Source organism: Penicillium expansum, assembly GCF_000769745.1.
Source record: "Penicillium expansum strain MD-8 chromosome Unknown contig172, whole genome shotgun sequence".
NCBI lineage: Eukaryota > Fungi > Ascomycota > Eurotiomycetes > Eurotiales > Aspergillaceae > Penicillium > Penicillium expansum.
Window position 1 is genome coordinate 1 of NW_015971241.1, and position 25,991 is coordinate 25,991.

Consider the following 25,991-nt stretch of genomic DNA (forward strand, 5'->3'; position numbering starts at 1 on the left):
TAGTAAATACTAAGTCTTTAGGCTTTAATTTAGGGTATTAGAACCCTACTAGCTATATTAACTAAGTTAACTTTTAGTCCTAATATACTTAGTATATTAATAATCTATCTAATATTTTAATATAATTAGTCCTAAAATTAACTAGTAAGCCTCCCTTTATTATTAACCTATAAGATATTAGATTACTATAGAAATTAAGTAAGTATTTAATATTATATAGCTTTATCCTAACTACCTTCTTTAATATAGGGCTAATACTATAAATAACTATAGTATCTATCCTATTAATAGTTATCTCTATATCTCCTACTTTAATATTATTATAGATATTATTAAAGGTTAAGAATAACTCTTAGTTATTATATATATAGACTTAAACGCTAGTATTAATAACCTATCTTTTCTTAGCTAGTTAGGCCTTATCTTAAGTAGATATAACTATTATTTTAGGGATAACCTTAAGGATAACCTTAGGAATAACCTTAGGGTTAAAAGGTTTAGATTTAATAGTAAGAAATCTAAATATAGTATCTTCTATAGTAGTATTTATTTATTAAGAGCTTATTTCTTTATCCTTAGCTATCTCTATATACTTACTATCTATAAAGGCTTTCTAGTTAGGGTTAGCCTTTATAGCTCTCTCCTATTATTACTTATATATTAGTATAAGCTTATAGGATACTAGCTTATTCTTTAGATATATATCCTAGTATTTCTATAGTAAGTACCTAGAATTAAATCTTTTATAAGGGTATTATTTCTTCTAGATTAGTATTTCTTCCCTTTACTTAGCTTTTTTATAACCTTATTATATTAAGAAAATAACTCTAAAGACTCCCTTTTAAACTCTAGGTCTACTATAGGTAATATTCTAATAAGATCTATATCTATTAAGAAGGTTAGTAAAGGATATATTATTTCCCTTATATAACTTAATTATCTATAGTTTATAAAAGGCTAATAATATAGTTAAAATAGTATTAAGGAATTAGAATCTAATAAACTCTACAGTAAGGTATAAAGGCGATAATACGATCTATTTGTAGTATAGATTTATTTAATTAGAACGATTCCGGGCTTATAACTAATAGAAATCACTGGTATTGTAATATATGGTTTAAAATAACAGATGTGTATGACTCTAACTGACTAAAATAACAAATTCCTCTATTTAACAATCTGCTTAGGCATAGTTAACTAAGCTCACTATATATTTTATATAGGGCCTACTATCACAGCGGCCCATGTATTTTCCGAGGTATTGAATACTCGGTTTCCCAGTCATATATTGTAATATAGCTTTTAACAATTAACTTTAGATATTTATAGATAGATATAGTTAAAGTAATAATTTCTTTATTAATCCTTCTTAAGAGTATTTCTTTATTAAGTCTAGTAATAGGGATTACTTATAATAGGGCTTTTATTAATACTTCTTTATTAGCTTTAAATCTTAGGGTTATAAAGTTATTTATAGCCTTTAAATTAATAAAAGTCTAAGCTCTTCTTTAAAGTAAGGTTATATATAACTTAATATATATCCCTATTATAATAGCTACTAGGTATATTATAAGTTAACCCTTATAATTATATATCTACTATCTATTATACTATACTTTTTAGTATTTAAGCCTCTATTCTAGTTTACTTATCTACTATAGTAGTTTTAAATTAATACTATAATCTAATTTTACTAACCTATAAGTAGTATATATCTTATTATAATATATAATACTAGCTATCTTACTATATTCTAAGTATTATATATATCTCTTATATATATATATATAGGTTTTTTATATAGGTATCCTATTAAGTTATTACTTTTCTCTATAATTCTAAGGAGATAATATTCTAATCTATTAGTCTAACTTCTTTTTTAAAAAGGACCTTTAAATACTCTAGCCTCTTTATAACCTTAATTATAATACCTAAGGCTCTCTTACTTAGCTAAGTCTTTATATCCCTTTCCTAAGATTATATAATATCTATAGTAGATTTCTTAACCTATTATTCTTAGGTTATTATTCTTAAGGTTAGGCTCTTATACTTATATTAACCCTATATTAATTATCTTAAAAGGATAGTAGGTCTAGGATAGATTTACTCTTAAGATTATAGTCTTAGGTCTATATAAGTCCTTAAATCCTTATTTAATATCTTTATTACTTTTAAGTCTTATAAAGTCTTAACTTTATAATACTTATAGGATATATTATATTTACTCTTAACTTTCTACTATATCCTAATTTATTTCTAGATATTTAAATTCTAGCTTATTAGCTAATCTATTAATATATAGGCTACCTATTATTATCTTTTCTAGGCTTAAGGTTCCCTATCTTATTAAAAGATCTTTTAGGGATTCTATTCCTAAGTAGTTACCTTAGACTTCTTAGATTATATATAGTTCTTTTTATATTACTTATATATATTACTATTTTTTAAATAGTTTCTTTTACTTATATTTAAATACCTAATATCTTAGTTTCTTATAAATAAAATAAAGATTCTTCTATTAATACTCTTTTTACTTTTTTTATATAATATTTAATTCTATTAGTTTTAAGCTATATAGGTTAGGGTCTTAAGGTACCCTATTCTTATAGTACTTATATTTAAATTAGTTAAATCTATAGATTTTTTCTTTCTTCTACTAATCTATTTCTTTTTACTTATATTACTATTTATTAATATAGTTATTAATTTTAACTATAATAGTAATAAGCTAGTTTAAGGTATTAGGTCTATTAATCCTTACTAATTTATCTTTTATATCTAACTTAAGCCTAGCTTTAAAATATAAGATATATATTTAATTAGATAGATTTAAGTAAGAGATAATCTATTATAACTTAAAGGTATATATTAATATATTAGTTTATTATCTAATCTTTTATAATTTCTACTTAGCTATTTTAGTAGTATTAATATCTCTAAATATTTATTCTAAATATCTTTAGAAGTTACTATAATATTTAAAGATTTTAGTAGTTATAGCTAATTATTCTTCTAATAATTTCTTATAGTAGTCTTAGATATAAGGTTTAAACTAGTTCTAGACTTAGCCTTATAAATAAGTTAATATAAAAATTACCTTATTAGCTTTACTAAGTAACTTAATTTTATTTATATTAAGATATATATCTATCTAAGTAAAGAATCCTTATAACTTAATTTAGGTTCCTTTAAAGTACTTAGCCTTAAGTAATATTAATACTTTAATAATATTAGTAGGTATAAAAGTAATAACCTACTTTTTAATCTAAGTAAAATAGTTATTAACTTTACTAAACTTAGTTTTTACTCTAGATCTTAATTTATTAAGCTTAGTAGTTAGTTCTAAGATCTTTTATTTAAGTATAGTAATCTTACTCTTCTTTTCTATTAATATTCTTTTAAGTTTTATATTAGAGTTATCTTTAGCTATAAAGGTCTTAATAGGCTCCTTACTAGTCTTCTTTCTTCTAATAATATAAGATATATTATTAGTTTTATTAACTTAAAATTATATTTAAGATAGTCTTTAATATATTATATACTACCTAACTAGTTATAGTTATATTAGAAGCTTTTCTATTATACTTACCTATACTAATCTTCTAATATTAATAATCTATCTCTTAACTAAGCTATTACTATATATAATCTTATCTAGCCTAAGTCCTTTTAAGGGTATTAGGGAATAATACTAGGTAGAGCGCTAGATAGAATAATACTATAGTATTAGTCTACTTATAGGTATTATTAAATAATAATATAGTAAGTAAGTTAATAAGGTTATAGGGTAAATATAAGTAATAATATATAATTAAAGATAAAGAACTAAACTAAGTATATAAGAGAGTATCCTTATATATCCTTCGTTCCTACTCCTTAAGATATACCCCCGAGGGGTATATCTACTAGAGTTATAGTAACTTCCTACTCCTACTTAGTATTAGTAGGGAGTTATATTTATATAATCTAGGCGGTTAAGAGTACTCTAAGTTCTTATAGAGTAGAATTACTATTTACTAATTATAGGCCGAAAGTAGCTGCCTTCTAGCTGGCCCTTTTCTGCTGTTATACTATACGTGAGTAATAACTAATCTCCTTAGTTAGCTCTCGGTGGCCTATTAGTATGCCTTGTGGGTCACCACTGTTTGGTGATAGATAGGTCTGTAATAATAAGTATTACTTTATAATCTTTAAGTATTTTTATACTATTCAAAAAGATATAAATAAGAAAGATATATATTATAGTATAACTATTATAACTAGATATCTTAAGATATCTACTTATAAAAGGGCTATAAGTAAAGGTTAGTAATAAAGGAGATTTAATAAATTTATTTAATTAATAATATAAATATCCCTTTACTATAATTTATATTACTAATATAATTAAAATAAAATAATATTATTTAAGAGCTATTCTCTAAGGTAGCTTAAAAGAATAATCTATTATAGTTTATTATAATTAATTAACTTCCCTTTTACTTTATTAAATATCTAATATTTTAATAGATAATATTATAAGTATATTTAGCCCTAAGCCTTTTATTTATCCCCTCTATTAATATTATTTAATATTAACTATCTACTTATATTAAAAAATACTAATAATTTATATTTAATCTACTTTTAGTAGATATAAAAATCTTAATTATATTAGATTACTAGACTTTACTATTTAGATAAGTATTTATAGTAATTACTAACTATTTTAATAATATTGATTAATTTTATTAGAAGATACTTCTTAGGTTTAAACCCTTTAAAAGTACTTATATTAGTACTAATCTAAATAGTATTCTTTTAAAGATACTTACTAATTATAATATCTAAGATTATATATTTAGGTTAACTATAGATAATATATTAAATAATAAGACTCTTATTAACTTATTATAATAGGCTTTATTAAGTAATATTTATATTATTTAAATATCTTATTTTATATATATTATTTAATTAAGTCTAAACTAACTTCTTAATTATTTAAAAATAGTCTTTTAAAATAATATAACTAAGACTAAATAGTCTAATTACTAATTAATACTTATAAAAATAAATACCTAAAGTAAAAACTATAGTATATTTTATATTTTAAATAAAGTATAGTATTTTACTATTTATATTTAGGCTAATCTCTAATATTATAAAATATTTATTAGTTTTTAGCCCTTTAAATAGGTACTTATACTACTTTAGAATATAAAGACTAGGTAGAACTTAATATTTCTTATATTTTATTCGGTAAAGAGGCTTTATAATTTCTTTAATATATTCTATATAGACTATAACTATAAAGAGATAGTACTAAATAATAATAAATAATATTAGATTAATTACCTTCTTTATTTTATAAAGCTATTTTATAAATATACTCTTATACTTTTAAAGAGTTAAGATATAATTATATATTTAATATTTTAGATTTATAATATATTATTTAAATATCTTAAAAAGTCTATTAAATAACTTTAATAAAAGTATATCTTATAAAAATAATAGATACTTTCCTCCTTTAAAGCTAGTTAATTAAAGCTTAATAAGTGCTATTTATAGATAGATTATAATTATAATTATATTTATATAATTAATATTATACTAATATTAAATAATAGATTCTAATTCTTTCTTATTAATAATTAGATAAAGAAATAGTATAATAAATATTAAACCTTATTTTAAAATACTCTTTTACTTTATTAAAAATATTAACCTACTAATTAAAGCCTAATAATCTTTTCTTTTAGATTAAAGCTAAATATAGCTCTTTATAATCTACTTTATTAAAGAAATCTAAAGTAAAGCTAATTAATAATAAAATAACCTAGTATTTTAATAGTAGTAAATTATACTTTTTTTCTAGTCTTATTTTAATAAATATTAATTACTAATTTTATATAGATATTATTAATTTTAAATTATTACCCTTTTAATAAAAGAACTATAGCTATTTTTTTATAATTACTTTATTTATATAAGATATTCTTATAATTCTAGTAACTAATATAAGTATAGAATAATTATTTAATATTACTTATAATATTTATTATTATTACTATAATTATATAAAGGCTAAGACTATTAAAGAGTTAATACTATTCCTTTATATATTAATATTTAACCTTAAATTATATAAGGTAAAAGAATTTATATAATTCTTCTCTCTAAATAAGATTAAAGTATTAAAAAAGGAAAAGGATAATAAGCTTAATAATATTAAATTTAAATAGATTAATAATATAAAAGAATAGCTTAAGAGTTCTAAGGGTTTAATTAATAATATTAATAATAATATTAGTAATAATAATACTAATAATCCTTTATTACTAAATTATAGTACTTAACTATATATATTAAGGAAAAAAAAGAAGTATATAGAGGATAATATATATTAGTCTTATTAGTTTATACTAGAATTAATTATAATATATTAATATATACTTAAATAAATCAATAATTTCTTAAATTTAAAGTAAATAATATAATCAAAATACTTAAAATTACTAGGAATTCCTATATTATTTATATAGTTATAAGAAATTAGTATATTTATATTATTTAGTTAAAGGGGGGGGGGCTCGGGGCCCCCCCCCTTTTAAGCTAGGGGCCTAACCTAAAAGCCTAAAGCCCGCTATAAGCTTTAGGAATAAGCCTAAAACCCAACCCTTTTAAGGGTCGAGTTGGGTCAGGTTTTGGGCTTTTTGAGCTTTGCGGAAGTCTAGTCCAGCTATAGGGTTTGTCTAGCTATGGGGTGAAATATGTTAGATATTAAGAAAATAGCCTAACTTTTTATTAATAATATTATTTAAGTAATAAAGATATTAGAAATAATTATATTAAATAAAAGAGGTTAATTTATTTTAGAATTCTAGACTAAATTCTATTAAGTCCTTAAAATTAACAGAAAACTATTAATAGCCTATTATCCCTAAATAGATAGTTAAAGTAAGATTATAAATTAGTATATAGTATAAAGATTATATCTATATATTAAGTATAATCAGAATAATTAATTAGAAATCCTACTAATAATAGACTTTATAACTTTGATCCTTTTTTAAGATATAATAAAATAATTACTATTTTTTATTTAATAAAAATATAAATCTATTATATTATTTAATTAGAAAGATTAGAATACTTTAATATAGAATAAATAGAATATAATAAATATACTTTTTTAACTATAAGAGATTTAAGAAGAAACTAGAAAGTAGATTATTAAATCCTAATAATTATAGATATTATAGGTAAATAAATACTAATAAGAAAAAGATTTTAAAGTAAGTAATTATATTTTTATTACTATAAAAGATTAATAACTAGCTTATTTAATTAATAGCCTATATAAGATTATTAAGAAAGTTAGAAATATATATAAACTTAACCTATTTAATTTAATTTAAATATACTTTATCTTTAACCTAAGTAAACTAAAGAAAGTTATAATAACTAAACTATTAAATAGATAATACTTTAATCCTCCTCTACTAATATAGGTTAACTAAAAAGATAAATAAGAAGTTAAAAAGATATTAGATTTAAGAACTTACTACTAGAAACTATAATATTAAGTATAATAGCTAGGTTATAATATAGATTTATAGTAATACCTAACTAGTAATTTTAAGTATATACTATAGAAATTATAAGATTTCTATAATAAAGAACTAATAAAACTAAGTCCTTTTCTATAATTATAGAAGTAGATAGATATAGTATAGCATAATAACTTCCGAATCCTAGATAATTATATTAATAATAATAAACTAGTATTTAGGGACTAAATATATTCTTAGTTAGGGGTTATATTATAATCTAAGAGATAATAATCGTTATTCTACTATTATTAACCGCTTTCTAAGAAAGGATAAGCGAAGAAGGATAATATTTACCAAGATTGTATCAGGTCCCTATAAGGAATAATTACTCCTCAATCCTTCTTCCTTTCTCCTTTCCCTCTTTGTACTTAATATTCTTATTGAAATACACTCTTTGAATTAAGAACTAGCTGGTAACATTTTATATATAACTTTATAGTATAACCTTACCCTAAAGGTAAGTCCTTATCCTATTTTATAATAACTAATTTTATTTCACTACTAAGCTAGATTCTAGCCTAAACTATTTATAAAATATCCTTAATATAAACCTTAGTATTTATAAGTTCCTTTCTAAAGCCCTCTGAGGTTGTATAAAAGTACTATTATAGTCTAAAGTTTAAGGTTCGTTATACCGAATACTTATCTAAAAAGATCTATAACTAAAAGCTTCCCTAGCGCTATTTCCTTACGAATATAAGCCTCTTTTTTATAAAAGAGGGCTTAATTAGTATCTTCTATCTTAATCGCTGTTTTCTAAGTCTAAATCGCTTTAAAATTTAATATATAATAGAGGGTAATAGATATCAGGTTATAGTAGTACCTAGCTATTTATAGGTCTAAAACGGATACCGGCGGGCCTATAGATAAACTTAATAATAGGCTCATTTAGTAAGTATAAGGGACAGCCAATTTTCTTATAATTTTCTAATTTTTCATTCTCTAAGTAGCGTTTAATTATATTAAAAATAGTCTTGTAGGTATAGCCAAAATCATTAGCTAGTTAAACCTATATAGAGAGAGCTATTATTATAGGCGTATATAATAGCTACTCTTTGCTTAGTAGAAAGCTACGCCGATTTGCTATTTTTTGGTCCTATTTTCATTAGATGCGAAGCAGTGTGGGTAGTGTAGGAAGAAAAAAAAAACATGGGTTGGTTGCCGGGTCAAATTGAAGTGGGGCAGTGGGTAAGAACATATGACCAGTATCTGTAGGTTAAGATGTTTAGGCAATCGAAATGTATCATTGAGAGTGATTCTATTAAAAATCTAGAATGGCTCATTCTATCACAAGGCATATTGAAATATTAAATACATTATCACATTACTATCCCGAAGATAATAAGTGTCATGAGAAACTACACCCTCACTGGACGATGTCCAGGACCACTGTAGAGAAATACCCGAATAGGGATTTGAAGAGGCAAGCATAACGTAGACGAAGAAAAGTAAACATGCAAACGGCTTACTGGGCCTTCGAAACCTTGGCCTTGTTTTCCCTTCGGCGCTTCAGCGCCTCTGGGGTGTATTCGGTGTCAAGGCAATAATCCCACCACCGGAAGCTGCTGGCATAGTTGCCAATGAACTTCTCATGGTGGAGATCATGATGATCGGCACCAGCCCAGAAGGGAAGGAAATGGTGCAGACTCCAAGGTAATTCATAACCACTGTGAGCATCAATGGCCTGGAACAAGCGCAAGACGATCCAGATGTACATGGTGAGAATGTGTAGTTCACCTGTCATCGCACACCAAACGATCGGGCACCCGATAGTTCCGAAGCCCAAGATCATCACCTCGATTGGGGAGGCATATTCAGCAGCCAAGCCGAAAGGGGCCGAGTACTGGTGATGAATTTTGTGAATGGCCTTGTAGAGGGGACCCCAATGAAGAGCACGGTGGGAGAAGTAATGCCAGGTATCCTCCATCACAAAGAAGATTGCAATCTGATATGCCATGGTCCAAAGGGTAGGGAATGGAATCGAAGTTGAGAGTCCACAGAATTGTGCCAAGGGGTGGAAGAGCCTATAGCATGTATGTTAGACCCATTAAAAATTCCAGAATTCCAAAGAGATTATCAATTCGTACCAAATCTGAGGGAGTTCCACAGTGAAATGACTCAAGAGCACGAATTTGGCGCAATCCCACTGTTCTCGTAGCGATGGGACCTTGTTCTGCATAGTATTAGAGATGACCGTATGAACTGAATAGTGCTACTTACACCCTGAATCTTGTAGCGGTTGAACATGCCCAATGTGTCGATGAAAATCCAAGGCAGCGAGCGACCAAAGTAGACCAATTCATGCATAGCGAATGACATGATTCCAGTGGCCAGGACATCGTTCTGCATCCAAGCATACCAGGCTGCCCACAACCTCTCTGCCACATTCAGCTCCGCATTGTACTTGCCAATCTCCTCGAATTGGCCCCAGTATGTCCCTGAGGACAAGACCGTTGAATTCCTATATGGGATGTTAGATACTATAACAGGTAAAGGACATGATCACCATACATTGTAAAGGTCGTCTCTTTTCAGAATGCAAAGAGTAAGGAAAAGCAGAAATGAGGAAGTCAGAAAGGCAGAAAGGCAGAATGAAGAAAGAAAGAGGAAAGAAGATAATGCGCTGTGAAACCAAAGCTAGAGTGATTCTATCAAAGGGTTATAAAGAAAAAAAAAAGGGATACCTGGGTAAGATCAAGAAGATCAAGGACAGTCCAATCCCGACGTGGCGAGATCATCTTTTTTTTTTTCCTTCCCCCCTGAACGTAGGGGTAAGGCCACTGGCAAGCCGATCCCTATCCGAGATCACCCCACCTGCATAAAATCAGGTAATGCGGATTTCGCTGCTTTTTGTTTGGTTGAAAAAAAAAAAAAAAAAAATGGGGACTCCAGCAAAAAAATCCAGACCGTTTACTAAGACCTATTTCTATATATATTCAACATACATCTTACGATATATATATATATTTTCTTGAGACTTGAAAATAATTTGACTATGTTTTGATTTTGTAGATGACCTCGTGACCCAGTATGTTCTCTACTGTGTAGGCTCAAGTACAGTTTGCATGATTTGTATATAATGTTTGCACTGTTTACACTATCCCATGCATGACGACATCAGCCTCAATCCTGCAACTGTTGTTCCCTACGATATTCATACCGCTCTAGGTAATATGGTCAGCTTTTGCGGGTAGCTGTACCTCATACCATTGGAAGATCCTGGGATGTCTATTATACGAGAGTGAGTGTGACATAACTCCTAAAAAAAGAAACATTGTACTTAAATTGATTTTTCCCCCCTACAGAACTGTTTGTGGCGTCAACACTCAGATTGATCGCCTTCAACAACACATCTCAAGCCCACCGAGACTGGAGGCTACAGATTTATCCAATGAATCTCTTGAGTCAATTGGCCAACTGCAAGATCTCATCAACTCCATTTCGGTGACTTCCAAGACCCAATCCCTTCTACCTCCCACTCGGTTGGCAGATTTACTTTCAGATACTTTCTCTCGCCTCCAAGTACAGACCACTCTCTATGAAGGAAATAGTGCACAACTCTCGGACCATGTATGGATAGTGGCCGCAAAGGCTGCCATTCAGGCATCCGGACTAGTCATGACCACCCTCCTGGATCAAACACTTCAACTTCACGATGAGTCCTATTACTGGGGTGAGATGCTGGGGTCAATCTGGTACAGTGGTCTGTATGCTGTTCAAAAATCTCCAGAGCAACTCTGCCAGTGGACGAAGGATGTATGCATCGCTCAAACCTACCAAGGAACTCCATCCATCACTGCCAGGTGGTCTCGATTTTACCAGATTGCGCGCCAAAGTGCTTGGGGACTCGGAGGACACTCCATACGCGCCCATTTGCTGTCCCCAATAAGATCATCCCGGGCTGAAATGCGACAGAAACGAGACTTGCTTATGAAAATGAAAGACCTCCATACGAGCAGCCTTGGCCTTCTAATGGAGGGATGGCATCTTTTCGAAGCGAATGACTCCTCGACTTTAAACTCTGGGGCTATCAGCACCCAATGGTGCGATGCAGTTTACAGAGCAGTGGTCCTAATCGAAGCCATCTTTCATCATATAGCACTTGAGCCTAGCACCCACGAATTGGAACAGGGAGTATTCGCCACACTAGAGGGGGGTGTTGACAGCATTGAAATGCACACACGAGGGGAGAACCCGGTGCATAAGCCTTTGGATTTGATCGAGCGACTTATGCATGTTCTTCGAGAGAAGTTGCCAAACCATACCACGTCAATGTCATTATTCATTCGTCGCCACGGGCGCCCCTCATCCATAGTCCGCTATTGGTTACCAGTCTCGGCCGCTCTCCTTTCAGGAAGTGCATCAATGAGGTTTTTGGCCAACCGACAAGAGGAAATCACCCAGTCGATTGTCGATATCGGTTCCACCACTATCGATTTCTGGGGTAACTGGGTCGTGCATCCAATCCGAAAACTCATTGGGACGATCAGACATGATGAAAAAAGCGAGATTGCGATCATGAGCAAGAATAGCCTGCTGGCTGATCGGGCGAGTCTAGAGAGAATGGTAGTGGATTTTGTCCGCGATCGCCCGGATCTTCACCAGGGTGTGGTGGCGGATACCACCGCCATCGTTAATTCTGTCAAGGAGGGTGACTTAACTCCCGTTCTGAAAGCATATGAAAGGGACCTGCGGTCGCCATTTGTTGGAACCGTTAGAGGTGATCTCGTCCGTGCTCTTTTAATACAGATTCAGAAGACGAAGGTCGACGTGGAAATTGCCATCAGTGGTATCGATGCTTTGCTGAAGAGCCAGGAGCTTGTATTTGGGTAAGTTGGGTCTTATCTCTCCATTTTTCTTTTCTAAGTATCAATATCTTCTAGGTTCGTTGGGTTGACTCCTGGGATCTTGGTTTCCTTTGCAACTATGAGGTGGCTAGGTGGTCTTCTCGGCAGCCGACGAGGATTGCGAAAGGGCAAGCAGCGACATAAACTAAGACGTGGATTACGGTATGATTTTCTCAAACTGGCGTGCAACCTTTCACAAGGCCAATTCTGATACTTTACATACAGGAATGTGGCTCGCATTTTGACCTCTTCTGCGGTTTTATCCAATGGGACTATCGCTTACAAGGACTCTGGACAATTGATCTGCGAGGCAGAGGCTCTCCTTCAGCATGTGAGGATAATTTCTGGAAGCATGCAGTACGAAGAGTTCCGAGAAGACATCCAAGATCTCTTGAATGTCCAGAACGGAGTGGACAAGCAACTTCGCGTGATCGAAAGAATGAGATGGGCGTATTTCCAATAGGAATCGGTGGCAACAGGACGTATGAGCATATATGAAATCTGTAGTTACGCAAATCATTCATGGGAGCTCGGAAATGTATAATATTGTAGAATATTTGAGGCTTTCGGTGACATTTCCATATTACTGTATTATATATGTAGTCAAATTTATCTAACATGAATAGATGAATAATTTTTAAGTTATATCAATATATGTTGATATATGCCAATATACCAATATGTGCCTATAGATTTGAAACACTTAGGTGTTATCCCCCATGATGCTGCTTACATAACATACCGAGATCCTCCTTACCGTACCGTCATCACCTCCACTCCGTAGGTGGTGCATCGTTCTCCTTTCCTATAAAACACTCCAAAATCTTTAGCTCATGTATGCTTGATTGTGGATCCCTGCTTGAAGTTTACAATCCTGTCATACTACTGTCCTTGTATCAACTTGGGTGGATCCCCGGTTCCAGCATTTGACAAAAGCTCCTGATAAGTCCTCGGGGCAACTTGGGAAAACCATCGACCTAAACCACCTGATTGCTCCGATTCATCCTGCAGCAGGATCTACCTCTTCTGCTTTACCCCAAACCACTTCATCGATATCAACACCCCTTGTTACCTGACTTGACGAGTCTCCGGATCACCTCGGTCTCCTATCCATCTTCCACGGTGCTGCTAGCTTCGGCGCTTAAACTTCTACCCAAATATCGCCATAATCCATAATGGCTGGCACACGGAATTATGATTTCCTGGTTAGTGTCCACGGCCATTCAAACCCCAACAAATCCCCCCCCCCCAAAGTTCTGATAGTGTTAACTTCCTCATAGATTAAACTGCTGTTGATCGGGGACTCGGGCGTGGGTAAATCATGTTGTCTGTTGCGATTCAGCGAAGACTCCTTTACCCCATCATTCATCACTACAATCGGGATTGACTTCAAAATTCGTACGATCGAGTTGGACGGCAAGAGGGTGAAGTTGCAGATCTGGGACACTGCAGGCCAGGAGCGCTTCCGCACTATCACGACTGCATACTACCGAGGTGCCATGGGTATTCTGCTGGTCTACGATGTGACAGATGAAAGATCATTCCAAAGTAGGGCTCTCCCCCCCTCTCCTTATCACCTGGGTGTGTCTAACCTTTCTTTTTTTCTTCTTTCTTTTAGACATTCGAACCTGGTTTTCAAACGTCGAGCAACATGCCAGTGAAGGTGTACACAAGATCCTCATCGGAAATAAGTGTGACTGGGAAGAGAAAAGGGCGGTCTCCACCGAACAAGGCCAGCAGCTCGCCGATGAACTCGGCATTCCCTTCCTCGAGGTTTCGGCCAAGAACAACATCAACATTGAGAAGGCGTTCTACAGCCTTGCATCAGATATCAAGAAAGGGATGGACACTTCTAAGACCGAACAGTCTGGTTCTCAGGGCGTTAATATAGACCAGCAAGGCTCCGGTCCGAATGGCAACTCTGGGGGCAAGTGTTGTTAGTTGTATCACCATCCTTTTCTCTTTTGCCCATGATCTCCCTTGTCGTGTTTTAAGCTACCACATGTTTCTTATTTCCCCCCGCGCTTTCTTCTTTCCCGTCGATATCTCGTTTTTTTTTTGTTTTGCTCGCTACATCATCATGTGCCAAGATCTGAATGTCCAAGTTTTATGCCCGAAGAGTTGGCGCCTATGGACATCCGAGTATCATACAAATTTTGTCCATACTTTTGTTTCTTCTTCTTTTTTTTAAAAAAAAAGATCCTATGCTTTTATTGAATGTAAGTATATGTGTAAGTTAGAATGTAGTTAAGTACAATGTACGATGTAGATGTAGGTAGCTTGTCTAACCGGGTGACCCACTTTTTCTTTTCAATCTTTCCATCCTCTTTTTTTCTTTTTTTCTTTTTTTCTCTTTTTCTCTTTTTCCTTTGGAGAATCCTCGGAATCTTCTGAAATTCATCTTAATAGTTTCCTTGTTTCTCTTTCAATGGACCTGGATTGAAGTCTTGTTTTAACACGGGACAAATCTATTCAATTTCACCGGAGTTGCCCCTCCCCCACCAAAAACTCTGGGATATTTGGATATTCAGATATTCAGATATTCTTTACAACTTTCAGTGTTGAGAGGTCACATGCAGTAAAATCTTCGTCTATGATTTCAAGTTCCTAACATATCCGACACAGAAAAGAAAGAGAGACCAAAAGAAAAAAGAGAAAAAGAAAAAACACCGAGGTCTTTTTTCAAAATCATGTCTGACGCCCGCAGTTTCACTGCTCGTCCATTGTCAAAACAGCAGGCACGGAAGGACTTCAAAGATGCGTTTCGTGTCTATCTATCTTCCTCTTCGCTAGCTGCCTTAAGGCTTCAAACAGAGAGCATCTGCACGCTTAGGCAAGGCGATGGGCCACCGCAGACTGCCATAGCATGGTATGCCTCAGAGAACATTCAGAGCACAGTCATGCAAATATCAAGGACACTCCAGGAATGCTATGACATCAAGATCGGAGAGAAAGTTTCTATCACTAGGGCTGAAGGCCCCTTAGAAGACATCGACCTAGTGACATTGGAGGACTGTTCAGATCTCGAGAAAATTGCCAAACATGGCTCAATTTCAGAAAGCGACAGATCCCACTGGGAATGGGCCCTGGATGAAAAGCTTCTCCGATGCGGGTCTTTGACGACGGGCTTGACTTTTGAGCTGGAGCTCAAGGGCCAGCCCAGGAGCTTTCGAGTGGTTAACATTCATTCACAGAACCCTCGCTCTAGTCATACTCTTTTTCAATTCACAGAGGCCTCGAAGGTTTCCCTTGGTCCAGTCACAGAAAGAAAAGAAGAAAAGTCTTCAGGCATAGCGGTGCAATCCACTGGCCTTGGAGGCCTCTCCCGCCAGATTGACGACATCAATGAAAGCTTGTCCGATTTTAACATTGATCCGCGGAAACCCACGATGCCATCTTTCTACGAGAACAGCCGAGGGATTTTACTTTATGGACCAAAGGGGACTGGTAAAACAAGTCTTTTAGAACAGATTGAGAAGGCTGGCTGGAAGCAAACCTTCAGAGTCGGCATGTCAACTTTGGGGAGAAATATCAATGAGGGCGAGGTTAAGCTGCGCAATATCTTCCAGGAGGCGGCTCGCTCTAAGCCTAGTGTCATCATCATCGACCAGTTGGAATTCATTGCCCCTAAGCGAACCTCGATTGAGTCTCAGTCCCTTGCATCTGTTCTTTGTGAGAATCTAGATGCTATCCGAAATACATCGATTCTCGTGGTGGCCGCAACAAGACACCCCAATCAAGTCGATGACGCCCTCAGAACTCCCCATCGACTTGGCACAGAAATTGAGATACAAGTCCCTACCGCTCAGGACCGAGCTGAAATACTACATGCCATTCGTGGGCCAGTATCTGCCGGTTTGACCGACGAGCTGGTAGAGCTACTCGCAGAAAAGACACATGGATACGTTGGAGCTGATCTTTTCGCTCTTCTGCAATTGGTCTGTCGCAAAGCCCGACAACGACAACTGTTGGTCCAAAATTCCACAGCCAGATCGGCCACCCCGATCGACCCATATAGCTGGCAACAGGGAGGTCCCAGCGATGATGAGTCGACCATTTCATTGGAGATACAAGAAACAGATATTCTGCTTTCCCTGCAAGAGATTCGTCCCACGGCTATGCGGGAAGTATTCTTGGAAACCCCAAAGGTGAGATGGTCAGACATTGGTGGACAGCATGATATCAAAAAACGTCTCCAACAAGCCGTTGAGCGACCCTTGAAGGTAATATCTGCATTCAAATCCCAGAAAACCCTTGCTTTGAAAACTAATCTTCTTTTGCACCCCCTAGTATCCTCAACGGATGCGCAGACTTAACGTGAATAGTAAGAAGGGTGTTTTACTTTATGGACCACCAGGTTGTTCCAAGACACTGACAGTCAAAGCCCTAGCCACAGAGGCGGGACTTAACTTCCTGGCAGTCAAGGGTGCAGAGATACTCAGTATGTACGTTGGGGAATCTGAGCGATCATTGAGAGAGATCTTCAGAAAGGCCCGAGCAGCACGACCAAGTATCATATTCTTCGACGAGATTGATGCCATTGCTGCTCGACGCAGCAGTAGTTCAGGAGGAGTCAATGTTCTTACGACGTTGCTAAATGAAATGGACGGCATTGAGGAGCTCCGAAATGTCTTGGTCATTGCTGCAACAAACAAGCCCGATGTCTTAGACCCTGCATTGATGCGACCCGGGCGATTGGACAATATTCTCTATATTGGCCCTCCGGACTTTGAGGCGCGCAGGGAAATCCTGCGCATCTGGGCCAATAAGTCTGTGGTGAACCCAGAAGTCGACCTGGATAATCTGGCATCTCTGACTGATGGATATTCTGGTGCTGAGATTGTGAGCATCTGTGAAACCGCTGGAGATGCAGCACTTGATGAGGAGGAGGAAACACAGCAGGAGCAAGATGTGCAGTGGAAACACTTTGAATATGCACTGGGACAGGTGCGGCGGCAAATCACGGATACTGTTATCCAAGAGTATGAGAGATGGAGAGAGGGCTAGAATTAAATAGCTACATATGTAGACTTTGCTGTATAATAAAAGTTACAAGTCCTTGAAGTGAGTTGAAGAGAATTCAAGTCAGTTGAAGTGCGTATAAAGTGTCCCTAGGTGATTACCGAATTAGGTTAGTGCCAAAATGCATAATATCCCTTCCCTCAACCTCCATCTCCTCTCCCCCCCCCCCTCTCTCTCTCTCTCTCTCTTGGCATACCTTTCGATCTCTTTTCAACTATTCAATTTCAATTATTGTTTAATCCAGAGCTCCTTACTCTACATATCCAATTTGTACTACTTGAAGCCCTAGAATCCATCAGGCGCGCTGTGCGCTGAATCTTCAATATGTCCTTGAAATCACCTCGTGGACAATCACCTCTACCTTCACCCGAGCAGGAGCAGGAGCAGGACCGAGCGCGGTCGCGGTCGCGGTCTTTACGTCGCTCAAAACCCCGAAGTGAAAGCCCATCCCGAAGCCTCACCCGGAGCCCATCACAAGGACGACGCGATCGCTATCATTCAAAACCCCGATCCCGATCCCCGTCTCGTGGCAGGACCCGATCTCGCAGTCGCAGTCGAGGTGGTCGCCGTTACAATAGCCGGAGCGAAAGCCGCTCGCTTACTCCCAACCCTAGCCCTCCGAGAAGTTCCAAGGTAAGTGCCAATCTATTTATTTCTGCTGTGATATGGCTATCCGCCTAGTGATAGCCACCATATCAATAAACTTATAAGAGCTGACTTTCCATTTTTCTCAACAGATCGTGGTAGAAAAATTGACAAAAAATGTCACCGAAAATCACATCCGAGAGATCTTCGGGGGCTTTGGAGAAATAGAGTACCTCGATCTTCCAATCAACAAAGCTTGTAAGACTCACTATTGGCTCCCGCTTCGAGATTTTTCAGTCTTCTAACAGTCTTATAGTTATGACAAATAGGGGGACTGCGTACATTCTTTACTACGACCCCGCCGACGCTGAGGCAGCCATTGCCCACATGCATGAGGCTCAACTTGACGGGGCTATCCTAAATGTCTCAATCATTCTCCCTCGCCGCAAATTCTCGCGCTCGCCACCCCCTGCGTCAATTCGAGGGAATGGGGGTCGCCCCAGGTTCGGTCGAGGACCATATGCAGGCCCATCATCTCCGCCCAGAAGGCACGGAGGCGGTCGACCTACAGAACGCCATGACATTTATAGACCCCAGACTGCGTCAAGATCGCGATCTCCTGTTCGTTCTCGGTCATATTCCTCTCGATCTCGCTCACCACCGGCGCGCAGAGATAGTCCTCGTACAGACTCGCGGCATCGTCGACGCCGGAGCCCAAGCTACAGCAGCTATGGTTACAGCAGTCGAAGTCGCAGTCCAAACCGGAACCGTGGCCATAACCGAACTTAAGCATCCAGATTTTTGCGGTCTTGTGTCTTGTTGTGTATTGGCTGAGCCCCAACGGGGTATTGCGCGTGATCTTCGGTGCGGGCAACTGAATTTCCCTCGCAAGATATCTAGAATAGCTAGTTCTACGCAATGGTCAACAAATTCTACCATCACTTTTAATGTAAGGATTGCAAGACTCCACGGCTCCCTCAAAGTAGTTAGTCTATATACTCAATTCTTGAGAAGTAGGATAGATCTGGTGATTTTATTAGGTAGAATATGAAACAACGGTAGGAACGCTTGAATAGAATGTATCATCAGAAGAACGAACACCATCCGATGTACATTGAGGCCAATTTCTTCTTATCCGTTGCTTGTATGATCAATTCATCCACCTGGCCATCCACCGAAAGTGCAATGGGCTGCTTAGACATGAAGCCACGGAGTTTGTTTCTAACATCTTCTAAGACACCAGCCGGTGTATCCGGCACATTCACATGGGTGCGACGCTGGGGTAGAAAGACTTGTTAGGAGGTGACTTGTTGGGAACTGGAGTTGAAATGTACTTACTCTCTTCCCAATGAAATCGGTCGTCGGATCATGCAAAAACGTCTCGAGGACAGTCATCAAGGCATCCTCGTTTTGTCGCAGTAGGCTGAGCGTAATCTCACAAGTCCTTCTGAAGGGACCTACACACATTAGAGATTAGCATATGAGTAAACCTCAAAAATATCTTCAAACTAACCATTGTACCCGTAAGCGCCAAAGGCATCGATCATGTTATGGGTCAATCGGAATGGTACTACCTCGGGCTTCTCAAACGTTTGACCCTTGTCAAAGAGACAGTTAAAATCAACATGTAGGAGACCGCCTGTTCCTTCTTCGAATGAAAGGTTTTCGCCATGTCGATCGCCTAAACTTTATATGGAGGGAAAAAAAAACTGGTTAGCATGATGGAACTTAGGGCATTAGGCGTAAGTAGATGGAGAACCCTCAAAACATTGAACGGCGAGAGAACATACCCAAGAACATATCCCACCATCGACATCACAGCAGAAGACCGTGTATACCTCAGTCTTGCCGTAAACCATGCCTCTGTTTCAGGAAACATCTCGATGAACCATTCATGAAGGACCGGCGGGAGCCTGCAACTGTTAGTATAGTGGACTCATGGTTGATATTGGCACGGAAGATCTACTTGGCCAGAATTTTAGTGGTGAACAAGGGCAACTTTGCGAATGATCGATCAGCGCAGATTTCGTTCAAATGATGCCTGATCTCGTTGTACTATTGCACACGTCAATAACACAGTCTGGGCATTGTATTAGATGTGGTGCACCTACGTTTGGTGAAATGCCTCTTTCGCGCAGCAACTTGATGACGATCTCTCTTAATGTGCGGAGGTTATCAACCCATTCAATAAGACCGCATTCCTCGTTAAGAGGTGTCACAGCGTATGTTTTGATGTCTGTTCCGGGTTAGCCTTTGGAATGGCCCAAAGTTCATCGAATCACTTACACATGCGCCGCTTGCTCGATTCGACGTCCCTCTTTAGGAACCGGTTGATCATGTTGTTAAACTCCATGAGACGTTGATCCTTGCGCAAATCATCTTTGGGCTTGCAAAGTGCGTTATAAATCTTCCCATCAGATCCTCGCAGGCTGATTTTGCGTGGCTTTTGAAGCGAGTTCAAAATCTGCGCTTCATCCAAAATAGCTAATTTTGGTTAGCTTGTCTTTGCGGGAATAGGGAGTTGATAACCGTACCCTCAATGGTTGTTGGATCCCGAGGGAATGCCCTGAAGCCTTTGATATACTCAATGTTCTGACTGGCAGGGAGACTTGGAATCAACATTGCCTGGAAAGGCACTACTAATCGGCATGGCGCAACTTTATGATTGAACCCGAGATGGCGGCCGAGTTGAACTCGGGATGACTTTTCCTCTACCGGAGCAAGACAGAGTTGGAGTAGTTCCTCTGAGAACTTTGTACCTTGGGTGATCATGCGACGGATTTCAGACGCCGTTGAAGATTCGCCCTTTGACTTGTTACCGTAGTCCTGAAATTGTTAGTTTCCCGTACTCTGTTTCATACGGACGAGACTTACGATAATCTTCTGTAGGCAATTATATCCTCTTTTAGCTCGCTCCTTATTGGATGACTTGACAACAGCAAGGACTGTCCAGAGACCTTGCTGTGGGAAGTTGTGAACTGCCTTGGCTACAATGCGCGTCAACAGATCATAGACTGTGATGTTAGGGTGACAGATCCTGGCAACCACTTGGGGTAGGATTGTGAACAACTATAACTGTCAGCTGGCTATCCGAGGAAATCATATATCTGAAACCCACCAGAGCCGCTTGCAAGCGTTTGTCGATGAATTTCTTTAGTTGTGCATGCATCTCATCGAGGCTCTTCTTCCGTTGGGCTTGTGTATGCTTTTGAAATTCCCTAGTGTGTGGTGAATCGACCATTAGCAAATGTTTACCAGTGGCCACACCAGTAAGCTCTTTCTTACTCGTTATCACCCCTCTTCGGGTCAATGGGCTGTTCAACAATCGAGGCATGCTCAAGCCAGAGAGTCAGAAGCTTGGGTAAAGTCTGGAAGACATATTTGGTCCCATATGTCAGCGAGCGAAGATAATTGTCAATGACCAGTTTTGTGGCTTCTCCACTCAAGCTGTGTGATATTGGTCAGTCTCAGGTAGGGAATGGGAAGTCTGATCAACTGACTATATCTGAGCTTCCTTTCCCATGGGCTTGGCCTTCTCGGACTCCAAAATTTTATTGTAATGCTTCCCCAGGTAATAGTGTGCCCTTTCCCACCTGTTTGCCCATTAGAACTGACTGTGTCAAAGCCGTGGTAGTCTAACTTACTTTGGATACAGCTTGATGGCCTCTCGGTATCTCTGGACAATGGCCTGAGAGTGGGTCTGGCCAGCCCTGTCCGTCCATTTGGCTAGCATCAGATGAGCCTAGACGGGTTAGTATTCTAGTCCATGTCAACTGTGTTGCGCAACTTACGAGAGCAGTAGACTCATTTTGGTGCTGCCCACGACCCGAGAGAAACGACATAGCTTCAATCTCGACGGAAGAAGATGTACTCGAGGTTATTTCGTTGGCAGAAATTGCGCCCTCTAGAGTCTGAATGGCTTTTCGATGGTGTCCATCTTTCCAGAGGAGTCGCGCATGTTCTATGGAAGCGGATCTGTCTTTCAACCGTGCTGCGTTGAGCATCGAGTGATACGCTTGACTGCTGAAATTGCCTTTCCTTGAGAGACGAGCACTGGTGAGCCATGCCGCGGATATATCAGAATCTGCAAACTCGCCCCTGTATCGTAATTTTAGCTATCTGTTTCCTCATGTTTTGTGGACCATGAACTCACGCTAGCTCCATTGTTGCTCGCCTCAATCCCAATAGGTATTGTTTATCAGAAAGGTACCCACCCAGAACATCCAACCGTCGGTCTAGGGCACCCAGCAAGCCCGGACGCGATTGACCTGATTGTGCTTTGGCAATAGATTCGACCTCTGACAAAGCATGGAATCGGAGCATGTCATCATGGCATGCTTGTAGCGATGCCACCGAATTTGTGGTTAGTGATCGGGCAACATTGAGCCTAAGTTCGTTGATTTTGTCAGTGAATGACTCGTCTTGCTTTCGACGAAGGGCATCAAGAGCTGAGCCTATCCCAACGTTGAACTCTTCAGTTCCTTGTTTGGCACAAAGGTCAAGATAACCCTCTAGCTTGTCCCACCTGCTCATTATCCATGAAGCTTCAACTGCAAAGGGCAGGAACCGTGAAGCGGCTGACTCGTTTTCTTTGAGAACCTCGAAACGAGTGAGAATAGCATCTAGATACGGGTCAGCAAGCAGATAGAGGATGCAAAGACTGGAATTTCTCATGTTTGATTTTACCTTGTTGGCCAGATTCTTTGAGACATGTCACAAGATTCCATTGCGCATCGACGTTGTCAGGTTCCTTCTCGAGTTGTAGCTCGTACCAACTCTGCGCCGTAGCCCACCTCCCAGCTTTCCGGTGCTCAAGGATCTGCTGGTCAATGTCTAGTGCGGACAAGTGGCTTGAAATGCCTTCAATTCCATCAGGTTCGTCAATCTGGCTATAGATGTCTTGTAACCTCTGGTATAGAGGCTCGAGGTTGGATCTCTCTTGTGATTCTGGGTGGACCTTGGATTTCCGAATGTACTGTTCCCAGTGGAAAAGTGCTTTGGAGAATGATTTACATTCAACGGCTCGCTTAGAGATGATCTCGGGCGGTATTAAGGATAATAGATTTTCGACAGACTTGATCTGCGATGAGTATTTATCAATGAGAGTGTCACGGGTTTGATCTTTATGGGAACGACTCGTTTGGTTGGAATTGTGATTGAGGCCGTTGAGATGCTTTTTCTTTCCTTGCAGCCATCTAGACAGGTAGTCTAGCACTTCAAAAACGCTCTACCGTTGAATAAACGATCATCGTCAGTACGAGGAAAGCCAGTTCAATTCCACGGGGATTCTCACCTGGCTACTGCTTATGATTGTCTCACGAGCATGGTTGTTTGTCTCCGGAATAGGATGTGAAAGAACGCTCATCAATTCATGTTGAAGATTATGTTGTTCTTGTACAGTTCCTCCCACAATACGGTTCAGAACCGCAAATGGTAAAAGGAACGAAGAGATGGAAATGTCTTGACCCTTCACAACACGACTCGATATCGAGAAGACCATTTTTGCGTTGTCTCCGTTCCCAGTTTGAAGAAGATCTTGCACCAGTGTCCGAAGCCACTCACTGTGGGTCAATTTAGGGGAAAAGAGCGGATAGTTGACATCGGTATGATTGGTCACAACAGTGACCGTATAGGTAGATGTAAGAAATGGCGTAAGAGTGTTGCGGACACTTTCTGGAAGCTCCATCCAGCGTTGATACTTCTCATCGCCTTGCAAATCGCGAGAGCGCTGGGTCAATACCGCATTCAGTTTGCAAAATTTGAGCAGGCCTTGCATGGCCCATGCTAGGAAACCCTGAGCCCTAGTATTGGAGGCAGACAAGAATGCATCAACCAAAACATGCTGGAGGAAGAAAAGAATGAATGCGACTGTCTCTTCCATTCTGTCAAAGTTAGACAAGACAAGTATATCTTTCTTCTCTTTGATTGTTTCAACTCGGTTTGGATCGAGACAGCCGACAAGCCCTAGGCACCGAGCTGACAATAAAGTAATGCTGTCTGAGGTGGTACTAAACTTAACACAACAGTCCAGCAATGACCTAGTTAACTGAGCAATCACAGGATCTGGCTGTTCACTCAGAACAGAGTCATGGAGAAACTCCTCATTTGCCGACAGGAAAGGGGCCAACTCCATTAGAGCCTGTTCAACAACGGTGGCATTTTCACTCTGGCAGCGACGAATTAACGCCAGAAACTGGCTTCGGACGTCCATTTGGGCTCTCATGTCATTGATTTTGGCATCAAAGGTAGCCATCTCTGGAATGAACGCAAGAGAAGGCATCGTGTTAAAGGTATCTCGTACAAGACTCGAGTGATTCGTCAAGATATGATCGATGAGTTGACATGCGCGGTTCCTGCTCTCTTCGGTTAGGTTATCCCAATATCTGATCACAATCGCTAGCGTTTGATCAATTATTGGCTCAAGGTCCTCTTCGCTAAGAGAACTAATCAATGTCTTCCACGCGGAGAATGCATAATCACACAGTTCCTCGATATCGAGTGCGGATCGAAGACATGCACAAACCTGCAATGTTTAGTAACTAAAATTGTCCGATTCCAAAAGCTGTATACATACCTGAGGCAATGCACTGCTAACATGACCCTGGGCAATATTGATCATTTCCTCAATGGCTTTGATGTTTCTTCTTTTCTCTGCCAGCGTTTGTCTCACTTGGAAGTCGTTAATGGCATTTGCGAACTGTGTGATAATACCGAGAACGTGCTCCTCGATGAAGTGGCTTAGGTCTGCTTTCTTCGACGAACTTCCATGTGCAATCTTTCGCGGAACAAATGTGGCTAGTCTATGGAGGGCTTGGTTGAACTGAAGGGACTTTTATTAGCGGCGCAGGAGGAGTGAGAAGAAACAAGAACATACCCTCTCTTTCTTTTGCTCCCCCGCATCCCCTAGGCTCTTCAGCAAGTCACAAGCAATGAGAATTGGTTCAATTCTCACCAACTCCGCCAAAGATCGGCCCTTGAACGCGGGGTCTATATCTGCTAGAAGGGACATGATCATAGCCTCCGGGTTATCTGATTGCTGAGATAGGAGGAAAGCAAGGATTGCTGCCAAGTTATTCTTCTCCGAGCAAACATCAAAAGCAGACTCGCCTTCGTTGCGACTAGCCCCGATTCTGCAAATGATGTCTCGTTTTCGTGTTGAGACCAGGTAGGGCAAGACATGAACTTCGGTCAACCGTAGGAAACCATCAACCTTCATGCCAAGCAAATCACATAACTGTTCAGCCATATACGGGCGAGATTGGAGGTTCTTGACCACGGTCACTGAAAGGGTCCTCCAGTAAGGCCGAAAGAGGCCAGCAGGTGTCAAGGAAAATTGTTGGGCAAGTTTGGATAACTAGATCCAGAGGTAAGCTGTCACCATATCGGTTGAAATGAAGAGCAAAGTAATCAGAAATAGAATCTCAGGGGTACTCACCTCGTTGTAAGCTACGGCGCAAATGTAGGGGTTTGGATGGCCGAGGTACTCCAAGAGCCGTAGGAGAATGATGTTCTTCTCTTCATCTTCCGAGACACTATATATGACAAATCGTGAGCTGGGGTAACGAGATCTTGATGAGTAGAAACGCACGTTGCCAACCTGCAGAGTGTTATGATACAAGCTTCCTGTAACGGCATATCATCTTTTCCGGAAACATTTTTGAGCCACTCAAGCACAACAACGAAATTAGCCCGACGGATATCTGTTGGTAGATTTGAGCGCACGAAAGCAACTACTGAATGGCTATATAATAGTCAGTATCAAGTGCTAGTGTGCCTTTGAGGACCATGGAACGCACCCAGTTGCAACACGCAATTCTCTGATTGAGCTCCGGAGCGAGTGAAGACAGAATTCTCCGGAGGCAGAGTTTGAAATGTGCATTTGATTGGAGTTTGGAGCATGCATCAAAATTCTTCTGAGTGCGACCATTGCAGATATCCG

General features: G+C 38.0%; 5 protein-coding genes across 5 annotated transcripts; 3 read left to right on the forward strand and 2 right to left on the reverse strand.

Moving 5' to 3' along the window:
* Positions 1–9,063: 9,063 nt before the first annotated feature.
* On the reverse strand, positions 9,064–10,111 carry PEX2_052300 (sterol desaturase family protein; the record flags this gene model as incomplete). The annotated part of the gene is made up of 4 exons (XM_016742504.1): positions 9,064–9,622; positions 9,686–9,771; positions 9,819–10,036; positions 10,105–10,111. 4 exons carry the CDS (start codon positions 10,109–10,111, stop codon positions 9,064–9,066), a joined length of 870 nt encoding a protein of 289 aa, XP_016601015.1.
* A 1,105-nt stretch (positions 10,112–11,216) lies between these two features.
* Positions 11,217–12,908, forward strand: PEX2_052310 (NCA2 family protein; the record flags this gene model as incomplete). The annotated part of the gene is made up of 3 exons (XM_016742505.1): positions 11,217–12,427; positions 12,482–12,607; positions 12,671–12,908. The coding sequence occupies 3 exons, from the start codon at positions 11,217–11,219 to the stop codon at positions 12,906–12,908; spliced, it is 1,575 nt and encodes a 524-aa protein (XP_016601016.1).
* A 712-nt stretch (positions 12,909–13,620) lies between these two features.
* srgA (Rab family GTPase srgA) lies at positions 13,621–14,386 on the forward strand (the record flags this gene model as incomplete). The annotated part of the gene is made up of 3 exons (XM_016742506.1): positions 13,621–13,650; positions 13,726–14,026; positions 14,064–14,386. 3 exons carry the CDS (start codon positions 13,621–13,623, stop codon positions 14,384–14,386), a joined length of 654 nt encoding a protein of 217 aa, XP_016601017.1.
* Positions 14,387–15,135: 749 nt separating this feature from the next.
* On the forward strand, positions 15,136–18,381 carry PEX2_052330 (putative AAA family ATPase; the record flags this gene model as incomplete). The annotated part of the gene is made up of 4 exons (XM_016742507.1): positions 15,136–16,668; positions 16,736–17,427; positions 17,843–18,100; positions 18,369–18,381. The coding sequence occupies 4 exons, from the start codon at positions 15,136–15,138 to the stop codon at positions 18,379–18,381; spliced, it is 2,496 nt and encodes an 831-aa protein (XP_016601018.1).
* A 236-nt stretch (positions 18,382–18,617) lies between these two features.
* atrA (protein kinase MEC1) lies at positions 18,618–25,931 on the reverse strand (the record flags this gene model as incomplete). Its single annotated transcript, XM_016742508.1, has 23 exons — positions 18,618–18,948; positions 19,166–19,329; positions 19,391–19,509; positions 19,566–19,738; positions 19,843–19,965; positions 20,019–20,107; positions 20,164–20,288; positions 20,339–20,536; positions 20,587–20,878; positions 20,927–21,121; positions 21,171–21,270; positions 21,338–21,499; positions 21,553–21,645; positions 21,697–21,794; positions 21,844–22,150; positions 22,206–22,674; positions 22,739–23,247; positions 23,311–24,575; positions 24,627–24,872; positions 24,927–25,406; positions 25,488–25,584; positions 25,641–25,793; positions 25,849–25,931. The coding sequence occupies 23 exons, from the start codon at positions 25,929–25,931 to the stop codon at positions 18,618–18,620; spliced, it is 5,871 nt and encodes a 1,956-aa protein (XP_016601019.1).
* Between the last annotated feature and the right edge of the window lie 60 nt (positions 25,932–25,991).